The following is a 16906-nucleotide window of genomic DNA, read 5'->3' on the forward strand; positions in this document are numbered from 1 at the left end:
ACCACGATATCATCCAAATAAACCAGGCATATTTTCCAAGATAACCTTATCAAGACGTTTTCCATAAGTCTTTCAAATGTCACGGGAGCATTACAAAGCCCTAATGGCATAACGTTGAATTGCCATAGTCCAGATCAGATAGTAAAAGCAGTCTTCTTTTTATCTCTACTTGCCAATATCCAGACTTCAGATCCATGGTAGAAAACAGCTTTCTGTCAGCTAAAGTATCGTCAATTCGGGGTAGAGGTCTTTTTGTGACGTGACTGGCTATAGTCCACGCAGAACCTCGTTGTCCCATCCTTTTTCTTGACTAACATCCATGGACTGGTAGATGCTTTTATAACTTTCTCCTCTTCCATCTCTCGAATAATGTTTTCAGCTTCTTCTCTCTTTGCTCTTGGTAGTCAGCGAGCTGATTGTCTGATTGGCTTGGCATCACCAGTATCGATTTTGTGTTTGATGGTTGATGTTCTACCCGTCTTCGGTCGTTTTGGTACAAATAGGTCTCGATACTGCAAAAGAAATTCCCTCATTCTCGTTTTCTCAGCTTGATTCAAGGATTTACCAGCTACTGATATCATCTGTTTGAATCGGTCATGAAAAATGCCGGTTGTCGTGGTTTGGTGGACTATAGACGTTATTGGTACGCAGGATCCCACCCTGGTTTCCTTTTTAATGGTAATCGGGTTATCGTTTACATTTATAAGTCTAAGCGCTACTTCCACTGAATGCAACTATTGTTCCACCGATATTTTATGGGTGAAGTGAACGCTATTGCAATGGCTCTCAATGATCACGAGTTTTAGATACGATACAAAGGGATTGTACCCACAGAACATACCTTAAGATAGTAAGTTCTGTGGAACGTATCCATCACCTGTCACCACTATTGTCACATTTCTTGAATGAAAAAGAAATTCGTTGGTTTATGTTAATCATTGAAAAATTCAAATCATTCAAACATTCTTCAGGCTTCATTATAGCGGAAAAATGAGTGAATTTCAAACATTAGTAAGTAATTTGTATATATATATCTCTATCAATAGCGGCATGATTATAACCTAAAATACACATTTTGATGTTTTAGAATACCGATTCAGAAAGGGAAAGACAACAGAGCGAGAGTAGTGACACAGAATATGATCCTCAATTTAAACCTATTATCAGTTTGCCAGAAGTAGAAATTTCCACGAACGAGGAAAATGAAATCGAATTACTAAACATACGAGCTAAGCTGTACCGATATGATACTTCCGAGCCAAGTGGTGAATGGAAAGTAAGATATATATCTTTAATTATTGTAATTAACAAAAATTTGTGTGATATGTGATATACAATATGTACCTTAAACACATGGGGCCATCATAAAGTGATTTGTTAACAAAGTACATTCCTACAATGTTTCAAATTTTCTATTCAAGAAAATGTAAAATATTACCATTACATCTCATTGTATTTTTCAGTGGAGCAATTGAAACAAGCACTGAATTTTCTAATAGAATAGGCATATAGCTTGATTTTAGATAGAATGAGAGTAGCAGCATGTAATTTTATTGAAAATATCGGTACCAGTATTAACAGAAAATATAAATTTTTATTCAGTATGAATTATTATTAGAAATATACAACTATTGACATAGATTGATTATATCTAATTCTTTTATAATTTTATAAAATGATGTAAGGTATGATTATTTTGATATCTTGAGTGACCTCTGGTCACATTATCATCTATTAAATGATTTGCAGCCAGAATAAATACATGCTTTATTTGAGCATTCTGGAATGTTGATTAATAATAAATAAAAATTTAAATGAGCTCTGTTATTTGCTAAATTATCTTGATTCTTTTGTAATTTTTCCTTTGACAGGTTTATATATTTTTAATTGTGTATTTCATATTATATATTCAAGAAAATTTTACAGAATTGTATGAGACTTTCTAATTTTACCCAAATATTGTTAATACTTTAATATACTTAGATACTTTAATAGTTTTGTATGGATTTTCATAAAACTTCATGTTGCATTTTAATCTATTTAACTCTTAACATCAAGACCTTGAACATAAGGGACTAATTATCCACCAATTGTTTTATGCAAAATCATTCACACATTAGCGAGGTAGAGACAATTGCAAGTATCAGAGGAAATAGGGTACCATACTTTTAATGCCAAATTTTTTATTGGCGGAATAAAAATGGCCATATTGATAATGGTAACAGGATTTTAAAACATAGAACTTAGAAAGAATTATATGAATTTTTCCAATAAAGATTACTCTTATGAAAAAGAAGATCTTGATGAGTAATTATAATTATATTGATTAGTAAGTAAGTGTCTAATCTTGAAACCACAAAAAGAGAGAAATTTATTTACATCTTATCATCCTATATCTCTAATGTCCTGTATAACAGAAACTTTTGTTTGGACATTTGGATGTCCAAATTACATTTTCTCAAAGCAAATATCTAGTTTGCTTATTTCTTGATATGAAAGGTGCTTATGATTGTGAGGATATATATTTACTTCAAAACAAAATAGTTGAGATTGGTTTTAGTGTAAGGGCTTCTCAAAGTATACCACAACTATATTATTTGTGTACAGTTTGCATAAGGGATCATAGAAATTTATTGCACTGTCCCAGAATTGTTCATAGTCGATTGCCTAGGGGATCTGTATTGAGTCTTTTATTATTTGATATAGTAATGTATAAGAGCATACAGTATGTAGATATCTGTATAGAGCTTAACTCTGTGCGAGCGCACATTGTCAGTACTAAACGAGTGTAAATACTTGGGTATTAAACTAGATAGTAAATTATTATGGTCCAAACATATATTAGGTATATGATGAACAAAAGTGTTACAAACTTCTGATGGGGCGCAGTCCCTTCCATTGCAATCATATTTTACAGAGCTTATCTAAGATCAGCTATAGACTATATATGTAGTTTATATGGGTCAAGTAGTAATTCAAACTTACACCAAATAGATCATATCCAATATAAATGCATTATAATTTGTGTCGGGCAATGAAATTGACCAGTGAATGAATACATTATTAGCAGAATGTAATGAAGCTCGGAATTATTTTTTTAAACTCAAAACCCTCAGTACAGACATGCTAAGTAATATATGTAATATTCCCATAGAAAACCTCATAACTTAGTATTGGAGAATTAAAAACATACCTTAATTGCGGAAGGCTGCATTCAAACCAATGCATTTAATACTATATATAGAACCAACGGAACTTTATCGATATTCCCTTTAATAAAATATCCTCAGCTCACCTCTTTCCGGGATATCACCCTTAAAATATGGTGACTCAAATTGAGTTTTTTTTGTCCTAAAATTTCAGTAATGCTTGAAACTTCAAATCTGAAATTTTCGTACACTCGCAAGAGTCTAAGTACAGGTATTTGTTCAATATTCCTGTTTATATGGGGGTGGAGTTATCATCCCTTCCTTTATTTCATATCAAAACTTTAATTCAAGATGAGTTTCATGAAAAAAATGGTAACGTAAAATCTTTGTTTTATTTAAAAATATATTTTTGTCAAATTTTTTCCGATTAATGCAAAGATAAAAACCACCATAATTTATGATTTTTTTAATAAATTGAGTGGGAAACAGTAAAGATGTAAAATGTTATACAATTCATAATAAATCTGTAAATAATCAGTTCTAGCCAAAGTACATGAATGTAGCCTACGTGTCATATATATGAATTGTTTGACTTCGAATCGATATGGTACACAACTGTTAAGACTAAATGAAATTATCAATCAAAGATATGATCCAGAAAAGCCATCATTAATAGCTTAAGGTGGAACTCCTCCGAAACCATGATGTTATTTAACTTTATTTGAAAATTACACGCGATTGAAACTCCAATCTTTACTTGTCTTAAAGTTGTTGAAGAAATAATTTTCTCTTGTTTTCTTAGCTTCTTACAAAGCTTAAAATATACTTAATGTGATTATATCTCTAATAATTGGATGCTGAGCTAACCATAACACAACTACTTTGTTGAACTCTACATATTTTCTAGTGATTCGTCACAAAATGCTCGCGCGTTGGTAGTCTCTCTCTAGACCCATCGATTGCGAGAGAAACACGGCAATTCACTCTTTCCGGACAAACTTTTATTTTAATTAATTCATTTTACTTTCTCTCTGTTTCTCTCACAAGATATTTGTAAAAATTGAAAAATATTTCTAATTTAGGAAAGGGGAACGGGAGAACTGAAACTACTACAACATAAAGAAACACACACAGTGCGTGTTGTAATGCGTAGAGACAAAACTTTGAAAGTTTGTGCCAATCATTTCATCACTCCATGGATGGTATTGAAACCTAGCAAAGGTAGCGATAAGGCATTTGTTTATACAGTAATGGTTGATTTTGCTGATGAAAAACCAACTTCTGAATGTTTAGCTATTAAGTTTGGAACAGTTGATAGTAAGTATGGCATTTGAATAATTTTATCATTATTTTCCTCAAATAATTGAATACGAATAAGAAGAAAAAAGCTAAATCAAGTTATGTAAATACAAATATAACCAAAATTTCTTCTTTTAACTCAAGAATATCTTCTACTTAAGTTTATGTTCAAATTTAATTATACAGTTGAACCTCTCTGATCCAGCACTCCAGTAATCCGGTGCTCTCAGACTGCCATGCTAAAAATAGGGAAAACTGGAGAGTTTCCTCAGGTTGTTCTAGTTCCACCAAGAGCGAAACAGACATACACCGATCTTAGTAGAAGTTCTCAAAGAAAAACCAGATTCTTCTACAGTAAAATACTGGGGTAAAATGATTTTCAAGGCAGTGAAGAATGGCTTAAAAATTCCAAAACCGTTTTGAAACTCGTCTACTAAGTATGATGGGCGAAAAACTCTCTTGTGGTGTCGCAACGGTCGACCCATATAAAGTTTAAGAAGATCTTCAAAGAACAAGACCTAACTCCTGACCAAATCTATATTGTAGTAAGAGCGACTTATTTTAGCGGCTTTGCTTAAAAAAAACATTTGTCCATCATACTGGGCCGAAAACTGTCGAAAGATAGGATAATGTTTATGCCATGTTCAAATGCAAGTGGCACACATAAATTGAATTTATTGGTGTTTGGAAAGGCGAAAAATCCCAGGCCATTCAAAAATGTTAATTTACCTGTTGATTATAAAAACCAAAGTAGGGGATTGACGTAAGCTGTTTTTAAGGGCTGGTTTTAGGGAATATTCATGCCATCAGTAAAAAAATTTCTTAAGAAAATAAAATTGCTACAGGAGGTCATGCTTATTTTGGATAATAGATCAGCATCTCATCCAAGTAGTAAAAATGCAATACAAAAAAGCTTTGCTGTATAAGATTTTCTCAAAGGAAGATAAGCCGTAAATTTATTAAAAGCAACTTGAAAGATATGGTTTTTTCACGGGAAAATCTACCCAAAAAGTCCTTATTTATTCATGGAGCATGAAGCCGGATATGACACTGTTAGAGCAATAAAAAAGGAAATATAGAGAAAAAAGAGGATGCTCAAGAAGTAAAAGAGGAAGTTTCTCTTGCTATTAAAGAACCTGAGGAAAATGCAAAACGGCAAGGAAAGAAGAAAACGGCCAGTTTTTGACAGACGGCGAAATAATTGAATATGTGTTGAATAAGGAAGATGAAAAAGAAAAAGAAGATGGTGATAATCGACTGAAGCGTCTGCTGTTCATTTAGTTAGCCATGATGATGCAGTGGTTGCCTTTGCTACTTCCATAAAGTGGGCAGAAGAAAATAATGATTCCGCAAATGATATTCTTGTTTTAAAGAGGCTTCAAGAGAATGTGTTACAAGTGTCAATTCAAGCCAAGAAGCAAAAGAAAATTGACAGTTTCTTTACTCCAATGGTATAGTCCACCATAACAAAATTTTAAAACTTCATTTTTTAAAAGAGACAAACTCTTTGTCTGTAATATGTACTTTTTACTTAAAACTTGAATATAAAGCTCGACATATTTTGTACTTTTTGTGTATTTTTACTATAATTTTTCAGTAATCCGACGTTTTCACTAATCCAACAGTACCCTAGACACCTTAACGAGAATCTACTCTACTGCTATGTCATTATTGTCTATATACCCACTTTAAATATGTCATATCATAGTCAAGAAGTTTATAGATTTAAAAGAAATAAATTTATTGTAGTTGAACAAAAACCAATTGTCGTAATTATTATATTTGATTTCCAGATGCAAATTTATTCAAAGAGAAGTTTGAAGAAGCTAAAAAAATTGTAGAAACCCAATGTGAGCTGTACAATTCTCAAAATAATCAAGAATCGGAAGAAAATAATTCTTCATTAGTAAATAGTGCTGACGAAAGTAAAAATAATGAGTCTGATGAAAAAGAATGTGCGGACTTGACAAAACAAATAGGTGAATTGGATGTGAAAAATAAAGAGGAAAAGTAAATTTTTTGATAGGCATTTTAGATTAATTCACACTCCAATCCATGTTTCTATTTTTGACAGTTAATTGATAATATTAAATTTTTTTATTTAAATAATTTCCATTCTGACGCTCATTTAACAGAATACCATTTAATTTTACCTCAAAGTATACTTGTGTAAATAGTTATTCATATCATTCATTTTGATGAATTGTTATATATGAAATATGCATGATAAACTTTGACAGATATTAAAATATTTATACTTTATAATCATTCACATATTAGGACTGTTTTTGGCTTATATTTCATATTTATTCAATTATATTATGGCAGAAACAAATCAGGTTTACTCAAATTATGCTAATAACCACTTTCACACCAAAGTATACTTGAGTAAATAATCTCTATTTTACTTATTTTGATAAATTCTCTGATAATAAACCTAAATGAAATTAAAATATTTGAAAGTTTGTAATGAATATTGGATTTCAAACACTTTCAATTGAAATATTGACGAAAGAAAATCATAATATATCGACAGCTTAAATCGCAAATGGGTTATCTCCAAAAACGTAAATTATTTAATGGAGAGAAAAAACTCCCCTAAAAATGATGACAACGTCTATGTTTTTCCTCCAAGTTATTAACACACAAAAAATGCAAAAAAATACATTTTAATAAAAAAATCGCCAGTTAGGCACTTTGCGCTCTTAAAATATATAACCAAAAGGAGGTAGACAATAACTTTTTTAACTTAAAAAGTTAGTAGAAGTAGAACATTTTCAACTTAAAACTAAAGTAGAACAATAAATAACACATTATGAAAAAAATATTAACTAATAGGCACCTATTTAACTAATATAGCAAAAAAGAACTACAAATTAGGAAACAAACTAATTAGGTACTATGAATGTGGTAGATTATCATAAAAGAAAAGGAAATCTCTAGGGATTGATGATTTAAGATCCATTAAATTTTGAAATTTTTTCTTTTTATCGGGATTGGGTTGGGTTGCATGGTAACTCATAAAAATTCTAAGTTTTTTGGTCCTTTTTTGACAATCTACAAGGCAATGTTGCCCAATTATCTGAATGTTTTAGCTTAAAACTAATTCCATCCTTCCTATATTGCAACGCTCTGATATTCATGACAGTTGGATCACCAGCCAATTTGCCTGGACGTATAGAAGTTATGGCTTGAACACTTTGAAAATTTTTATTATAGGTATGCTCTAGATACTCTACTTTGTATGGTCTTGGATTTATAAGTGCTGCGCTGTCTCACAAATATTGACATAATCTGCTGGAACATTTATTACCCTGTTTTTAACTTTTCTTTGGATGGTGGAGTGCATTGAATCTCACTCCATCTGTGTATGGCCCTTTTCTAAATATTTTTATTCTATAATTATTTTATTTTCTTTGGCAAGATTAAAAAGCGCGTAGAAAGGAGGACATTCCGGTTCTGGCCCGTACATCCATAGCTAAACAAAACAATTTTCTCAAAAGATTCTTTTTGGGGTATAACTTGTAAGGAACTTATAAATAATGGATGCAAAAGTATTCGCTGTTAGTCCGGCTTGTCCTTCATGCCAGATAAAACGAAAGCTGTCCAATGTGTTAATGTCCATAATTGTAAAATTATGAACAATTAACTTGGTTTTGTAGTATAAGGCACTGACATTAGATTTTGGAGATAAAAGAACTGACTGTAGATTCATCTCAAATACCTTAACATTTTCTCTTTTTTGTCATCATCTTCTTCCTTTCGTGCCTCTGCTTTTTTATAGCGATGCTCTCGATAGGTAGCTTCATCAGTATTACCTGTTTCGTATGCTACACACACGTCGCACTTGTCTTTTTTAGTCTTATAAACAGACAAATTCATATCATTAAGATCTAAAGTACTTAAGATCTAAACTACTATTTTCTTTTGTACTGTAAACTCCATTTTCAACAGTTGGTGCTTTTATGTCTATTTCAGGGGGATTCATTCTGAAATAAATAGGTTTTATTTAGGACTTGCATAGACAAAAAAGAACGAAAATGTAAAACACTGTAAAGTAGGTACCTATAGGTATAAGTTGGTAATGAATATTCGATACATTTTGTGCATTATAAGTAGATACCTATTAAACTCTTTGAACCGGACAACTTTTTTGTTGGTAGCAGTCTGTTTATTCACAATAGAATTTACTTAGAGTGAGACAGTCAGTAAAAATGACAGTCAAGAACGAGGTGTGTGGGCCCATAACTCCATTTTTACGCTGATTATTTCCCTCGTGTTCTGTCAAACAAAAACGGATTTCAATTTAAGCATTTACTTACCTACTTTTAACAATTGCAACAACTGCAGTTTATTTTATAAAAAAACGGGTGAATAACTCTTAAATTATTGTTGATGTTAAGTTTATAATACATGTCCTATTTAATTTTGAGCAGAAGTGTTTTTTCATACTTAATACCCAGCTTAATATTTTTTATTTTTAGACATTTAAAGCTAAGATAATTTGATAGAAACTTAATTTATAATAAAATATTGGCAAAAAACAGAGAAGCATATATTAGGAAAATAGCCTATCTCCTAGTCAATATAAATAGAAAATGGCATAACTTCAATGCATTATTTTAAAATGAAATGGAGCCGCTAAAAACCAAAACTACAGCAATAAATATTTATTTTTTAGGTGTCTTTGCTATTTAACTTAATAATATTAAAAAACATTTATTAATACTTAAACTATAAATTTCGCGCTTTTTAACGGAGGCCAAAAATAAGGAGTTAGGCCAATCGCTTATTTATTCTAGAATGCAGAGGAGATCCGCGACTTGCAATTTTTGGCGGGAATTTCGACATTTCAGTTATTAGGCGTTATTTAGTCGATGCGCCTGGTAATGTGGAATGTAAACCGCATAAAAAGTTATTTTAGGCCATTTGCGATTTAAGCCGACGATAATTTTTTTATTTTCATATATTTCAGCAAACATATTTGAAAGATTATTATTGACTGCTTAATTCACGAACAAAGAGCTTTAGGTATATTATATACTCAAACATTTACTAAAATGCCTACATTATTTGTAGATATATAAATGTATGTGTGTGTGTGTTAACCATTGTATGTTGAGTAATATGACAAATGTCACATTTTCCTTTATAGTTAGTAAGGTTATTGAAGCATGGTTATGAATGATTTTTCGAATGTTGCATTTCGTTGTAAGCATTCCCTGAAAGATTATACAGAATTCTATTTTTGTAATTGCACTTATTTGCGATTGTAATATTAAATTTTATTACATAATATCAATCTAAATCATTGTTTTTCTTTTCGATGTGTTTGAAATAAGAAAATAATCGAAACAAATGTGAAAAATCCTATCAAGACAATCTGATAATTGAAAAAGTGTTGCAACAATCTCTAAGTTATATTAGTTCAAATATTCAAAAAAATAGTTAATTGCTAGAACTAAATTTCTTGCCCCTAGAGGATTGACAAATGACAATGTTTTGTTTTTATTAACTTTTTGCATTCATTGAGGGTTATGACTTTCGCGACCATTTGGGGTAGACAATTTAGTGTCAAATAGTGAAAAGTGTTGGTACCGTAGTTAATCGAATATTTTAAATATGTTTGAGCGCATAAGATGAAAATATGGATATTAATGAGAAAATCCTATTTTTTAACGGATTGAACGATTAACTTAATTCGATATTCTATCATTTATCGCCTTATACAAGTGAGGGATATTAGATATATACACTAGAACGAAAGAAATTATATGAAAACTGTTGAATGTTGTTGCAACCCAAGATGTTATGCGAATAGTGTATGTCTTTTCTAAAGCCACTTTGGTGCCAAAATTGGACATGATTCATAACAAATTGCGTACGTAATTATGACTATAAATTCTTTATAAACATTTCGGTGTGTTTGAATATAGTGTGATTTTAAACATAAAAAACTTATATTTTGGAATCACGGAAAATACAGAGACTCTTTATTGTACTTGCACATAACATGTTTTGATACGCACGAAATTCTTGATTTTGATTGGGATGATGATTATAATTTTTTTAAATACTAATTGCTCAAGGAAAATTGACTAGTTATTGATAATGATTGGAGTAAAGATGGTTTTATATTGATTTACTATTATCCGTTAACAAAACTCCCAATCCTATGCTGATTGTACTCCCAAAAAGATTCCCACAAAAAAAGTTGTTTCAAACTATAAAAAGTTATAAGTTGAAAAACGAGTACCTATGTTATTGATAGCATTAGCAAGTCTTATGGGCATACCTTATCAAGACTGCCCTATGTTATTCTGTGTTTAATCCTATAGAAATGATTTGAGGTACATTGAAATAAAACGCAAATATAATCGTTTATTTACTTGTGCGGTAGTGATTGAAAACAAATTATACCAGAAAGTGACAATGATGTATGGAAAAATTATATTGAACACGTAATAGAAAAATGACATTTTATTTTTAAATAATTCTGAAAATTCCAGTTCCAAAGAGTCTTGCTTTTCAGATTTATACGTTGCTATTTTTTTAATTTAGTAGAAATGTATATAATATATTGTAGAAAATAAAACAATTCATACGAAATTAATGTGTAATAAGTAATATTGAATAAAGGCTTGAGAGGTGGACTTAAGCAATCGTTAATCTACAGTTGCTTCATTTATGGAATGTGTCAAATAAAATATGAATGCAAATAATTTAAATTTTATTTCCTCTCTAAGGTTATTAATTCCAAAAAAACATTTCAATTGAATTTCTAGCCCATAAAAACTTATGACCAAAGCGACTTTTGGCGAGTAAACATTTTAGAATTTTTGAAATCATGTAAGAACTTCCATATGTAAAAAATCACATTTTAACGGCTTATATCTCTAGACAATGACGCAAAGTATTAAAATTCTTAAAAATGTTAATTAACGTAAAAAAATATATCAACCCTTCTACATAATATGTACTGGTGTAACAAAGTTTGTATGTCTACCGCTTATTTATTTTTTTATTCTAGTATTCTAGAAAATTTTAAATACTAGTTTATAGAAAAAATGACATGTCGATATCTTTTTTCTATCCCGAGATACCTTTGAAACAAAAAAGTTGTATGCCAACAGTTGGAGGGTGTGAACAAATAAAAAGAATGGAATGAATGAGGAAGGAAACGGGAACACATACGGAAATTACGGAAGAAGAAATGAGTATACATTTAAACATGAGGAGCTTATGCGCTAACAGAAAACCGAATTTATATTTTTTAAAATATAACCTACAGGAATCTGTTCTATTCGTTTTATTTGTCAAATAAATAGAAAATACAAATTTTTATGAAACCTACAAAATTTCCTTGAAACAAAAGGAAATCCATAAAGATAACTGAAATTTTTGTGAGCACAATAAAAGAAACAAAGAAAAACTTACCGATGAATATAAAGAATAAAATCACCACAAATTTACTAAAATTTACTTTCATATGTGTAGTGTAGATAGGTAGAGGAAGAAATTCGATTCTATTTAGAGTTTTTATTGAATTTCTCGATTAAAGTGAGAGGTCGATAAGAAATTAATTTCTTCAAAAACTCGAATGTTAGAATAAATAAATAAAGTGACTATGTGCACAAAGGAATATTCAAAATGTTTGAAAAAAAAACATAACAAGCCAAATAGTATGTTACTCAAGTTTTAGTTTACATTCAAAATAGTGAAGAGGGAGGATGGGAACTTTTAACTAAGAAAAACGCTCCGGTTCTACTTGACCGATTAATCCAAACTTACGTTTTCTTAGAAATAGATATTTTTAAAAGTTGAAATATCTCGAAGAATATTTCTGGTGTTGTGAACAGGATTGACTTCGTACAAAACCCTAAGTTTCTTGGTCAACTGTAGTTGTTAAACGAAACGACCCATCAAACTAAGACGAGACGTAGTATGCAGAAGACATCACCATTAATCTTCTCCTTGTAAGTATAACGTTCCTTTATATTTCATAAGCACTCAACCATATTTCTGAAAGTCACTCACGTTTATTATTATCAAATATTTCTATGAATCTTTTGGATATTTATAATTCAGATAATAGTTCTCGATCATCAAAAAATCAACTTTCTAAGCCTCGAAATATTAATAGCCTGAGTAGATTGCATTTCTCAACACGAATCTAATATTTGGTTACCGATGAATGTTTAGCATCACTAGGTAAATTCAGATATCGAAACCTCGATTATATGTTAGTAACCCCATGCTTTTTATTAATGTCTAGTTACTTCCAAATTTTAATGATAAGATTCTTATAGCGATATGCATGTAGCGCTTTAAATCTGTGGTGATTTGCCAAAAGCTGATATGTTGATTTTATTAAGTTACAGGACGCCACTTTAAACTTTTTACGAAAATGACAAATCCATTTTTGCGAACAATTTCCTCAAAATAATGTCTGTCTTCTGTATGTAAGTATTTTTATAATAAGAGTTAAAAGACGTAGTTCACAGAAGACCGTTGATTTTCATTAAAACCTTTTTTTCAAAATTGAAACAAGTGACCTTCAATGACATATCAACTTTTGACGTGAAATCATTTTTGACATATCAACAACGGGAATGACCTTATTACTATAAGATTTATTATTATTTTTAATACTGTGAAAGTGTTTATCTAAAGGAAAACCAGAGTGTATTATATTAACATACTTTATTATTAAAATTTAAGTATTCTAACAACAAAATTTCATAGAGCCTCTTCAGCATTTACATTTTCGGTAAGATTCTGATAAAATGGATGATAAACGCTGTCTATGTTTTTTAATAGAAACACAAGATTCTCTTCTTTGGATTAATAAGTTTGGGACCATCATAAACCTGTGGTAAAATTCGGGGATAATGTTTCATCTTCTTTTAATTTTAAGCCGACAAAACGACTAATTCTCATCGTGTGAATACTGCACTTCAATATCTCCAAGTGGTAGTTCTCTTGAGAAACGTAACACTTTAATATCATGCCAACGTATATTTGCTTCTGCTTCGGTGTGATCGCGCTTAACAAAGAACAATAGAACAGGTAGTCTTCTTTTTGCATTTCAACAACCTTAAAAGGTTTCTTCCCTCGAACGGTTCGAACAAACTGATACCAATCATAAGGAAGCCTTATTTCGATATCACTTGCAGCTTTTTTGGCTCGTTCGATTTGTGCATGATCTGAGTCACATTCTAGTCTGAAGTGGCCAACTTCTATGAACTTGTGTTCAATAATGTTTATATTTTTCGATTGACGCAGAAACCAAGAAAATGCAGCTGCCACAGTATCATTTTTATTTTGACCTGAATATAAAACTACCTTATTAACACTATCGGACAAATCTTTAAAAAATTGAACTTTACAAGAGGCAATTTGATCTGCTCTACGGTCTAAGAAAGCTTCGTGCCACATAAAACAAGTTGTAATTTCTTTACAACAATCTCTCATGGTAAAGTTATAGGTCCATAATTGTCTTTTATAATATACTTCACTTGTGGTCAAGCCGGCGTAGGTAAATTCTGTTGAAGACCGAAAACAATGACACGCTCAGTTTCGGAATTTCTAGCTCTGTCTTTGTCAATTTTTTTTTGACTGTAAGCTTTTTCCGCCATTTCCAGATGTTTCTCCCAGATCTTTCTCCCTTACTTTATTGTTTCGCTCTTCTTCAGTAGCTGCACATTTAATATCATTTTGGAGCTTGTTGTACATTTTGCAAGTGTCAATACTTGGGTTTTTTATTTTATAGCCTAGTTCATTAAATATTTTTGGTTTTTCCATTCCTTCAGTCTTTCTTTTGTTAACATACATGTCATACATTTTTGAAATGCTAAGCGTAGGTGCTAAATACAATTTTGATGTATAGCTTCTCGAGTAGTGACTCTAATACTTTGGGAAACTGTTAATATGGTTTATTACTTCTTGTCTTTCTTCATCTTTTGCATTTACCGGTTTCTGCCATTCACTTAAATTTTCCTCTATAAATCCAGTTTGGCACGCGCGTCGCTTTTGAATTAAAATATCAACTTTTCTCCTTGTGACAATGGACTTTTTGAAACATAGTCTTGCAAATATTTATTTACTTATCGTTGAACGTAACAAAGTAAGACGTTGTTAATTGTTAATAATTAAATCTCTCATAATGTCAGTTTTATTTCTTGCTTTTCGTTCTACTTTTTTTTTCTTTTTTTCGGAGAATTTAATTCTGTCGCTTAAAACTTGATCTTTGTTGTCACATTTGTTAAAAAGTTATCGAAAATTATTTTATGACTCTCTGGTGTTAGTTTATCAGTACAATTCTTCCTGCAACAGCTAATGACAGGTGTAAACTCTTTAACTGGTACCAAAATACCCTTTCTAGTTAAAGTTCGTTGCCTTTTAATTTCTTTTCCTTCATAAATTTTCTGTTAACTGACTTTCGTTTCCTAACTTAATCGTTTGCCGCTTCGATCTTGTTTTCTTTATTTTCTTGATTTGTTGTGTTTTCTTCCCTATTTAGATTAATTGAGGAATTATCTAATCTGATTGTCTTCGATCCAATTCTTACAATAGATGGCTCATTTTCAAATTTTTCCGATGAATCTTTAGGAATATAATCGACATCCCTGTCGTTGTGTAAATCATATTATCCTTTCGACTTTTACTACAGCTTGGTTCAGATTTAGAATAATAATTTAAATTATTTCTGTTTCCCTCTGGCTGAGATTCGCTTATGTTTGGTTCCAGAAGAATAGCGGTGTAAGGAGCTAAATCAGCTAGACTGGGAATTTTTTAACAGTGACTTTCCGAGATCATCTTTTGGCAAATCACCACAGAAATATTTTATGAAACTTCACACTATGGAGGACAAACTGATAATAATTAAAAAAATATCTGAATATATGTTGTATGATTTTGGGAGCAATTGAATTAAAAATATTAATTATATTATTATCCAGTCGCGCTAAATTCGTTCGATAGCATGTAATGAGTTTGCAAGTGTTTAATAGCATACTTGAAAGCAAAGAATAGGGGTTCTATTAAGTAGATTATCACTTGTCTGTTGAGGGCGTCTTTTTAAACTCATTGAATGTTCTAGAATTTTCGTCATCTGACATTAAATGTACATATTGTTGATATCTAAAGAAGATAATTGGGTGATTCCGTTCTAACTGTGATATTCAATGTCCTGTATTGTTTTTTTATACTAGTCATTAATTAATAATCAATTAATAAAAATTTTGTGTTAATTGAATAATTCTTAAGATATTTAAACATTATTTTTATACAATATAACTTGCCACTTAAAGAAAACTTATACTACATCACTTGAATGTCAGTACCGTGTCATGTCCATTCCTAGAATTTACCGATAAATTATTAATTTTTTTTGTCGTAACAAATGATTTAAACTAATTACCTTATAAATTCTAATGTTTATGATCAAACTGAGGAAAATTGATGCACTTGTTGTTTAATATCTTAAGTTACCATGTCAGTACCGTGGATAAATGAGTCAGTACCGTGGAACTCAAAATCCGACATTTGTGTCTTGCTCGTGATACTTTGAAGTTGTAGTAAATTCCTCTTAGAGTTTTATTTTTACAGTAAAATAGATGAATAATATGCATAAAAAAGTTAGAAAAGTTAAATTTTAAAATCTTGAAATTTTGAATACAAAAAATCACAGTTAGAACGGAATCACCCAATTATATTTCAAACGAAAATAATTTCTCATCAATTGCACAATTCTCAGTTTTTGGAAGTTCTGATTAGCGATTTTTTTTATCACTTAATTTCCATACCTTTTATGATCGAGTAAAAGCTACGAGGGGATGTATTGATATCTAGTTAGCCTAGACCAGTTCCATGCATAAACAAAATATTGCGTTACCATAACAACGAACAATAACTTATTAGAAGTGTCGGTGTAAAGTTTGAGGTCAAAAAAATTAACCAGAGTTACGCAATAAATTAAAAGAAAAAAGATGCCCACCGAAATTATGAAAATCGAAAATTTGGAGTAAGCCACCATCAAGCACCTGTATTTAAAAGGGTTGAGAGGTAAGCAGATTTACGAATATATGCTTAATACCCTTGGTGATCAATGTCCTTTGTATGTGACCGTGAAAAATTTGACTGCAAGTTTCAAAATAGGTAAATTTTCCATTGAAGATGATGACCGATCGGAAAGGCCAGTTTCTATGCCAGACCCCGAAAATATCGATGCAGTACATGACATGATTTTATCAGATCGTCGAATTGGGCTGAAACGGATATCTGAAGCACTGAATATTTCATACGAACTTTTTCATCATGTAGTTCACGTCAGTTTGGACATGAGAAAAATTGCTTCAATATGGATCTCCAATTGTTTGAATGTTGATCAAAAGCATGCAAGCGTAGAAGCATCGCGTACGATCTGTGCTCGATTTGAAAACGATGTAGACTTGTTA

At 30.9% G+C, this 16906-nt stretch overlaps 1 protein-coding gene across 1 annotated transcript; it reads left to right on the top strand.

Moving 5' to 3' along the window:
* The first annotated feature begins 736 nt into the window (after positions 1-736).
* Positions 737-9756, top strand: LOC130894704 (ran-specific GTPase-activating protein-like). The gene is made up of 4 exons (XM_057801653.1): positions 737-1011; positions 1088-1276; positions 4232-4466; positions 6242-9756. Exons 1-4 carry the CDS (start codon positions 991-993, stop codon positions 6460-6462), a joined length of 666 nt encoding a protein of 221 aa, XP_057657636.1. The 5' UTR covers positions 737-990; the 3' UTR covers positions 6463-9756.
* Positions 9757-16906: the final 7150 nt, after the last annotated feature.

This window comes from Diorhabda carinulata, chromosome 6 (genome assembly GCF_026250575.1).
Source record: "Diorhabda carinulata isolate Delta chromosome 6, icDioCari1.1, whole genome shotgun sequence".
In the NCBI taxonomy this organism is placed as follows: Eukaryota; Metazoa; Arthropoda; class Insecta; order Coleoptera; family Chrysomelidae; genus Diorhabda; species Diorhabda carinulata.

What these genes read in the sequence shown, in the direction of transcription:
- LOC130894704 (XM_057801653.1), top strand. Translation starts at nt 991, where the DNA reads ATGAGTGAATTTCAAACATTA. An exon ending in TGAGTGAATTTCAAACATTA is followed by an intron (nt 1,012 to 1,087) that starts GTAAGTAATTTG and finishes TTGATGTTTTAG; the next exon opens with AATACCGATTCAGAAAGGGA. An exon ending in AGCCAAGTGGTGAATGGAAA is followed by an intron (nt 1,277 to 4,231) that starts GTAAGATATATA and finishes TTTCTAATTTAG; the next exon opens with GAAAGGGGAACGGGAGAACT.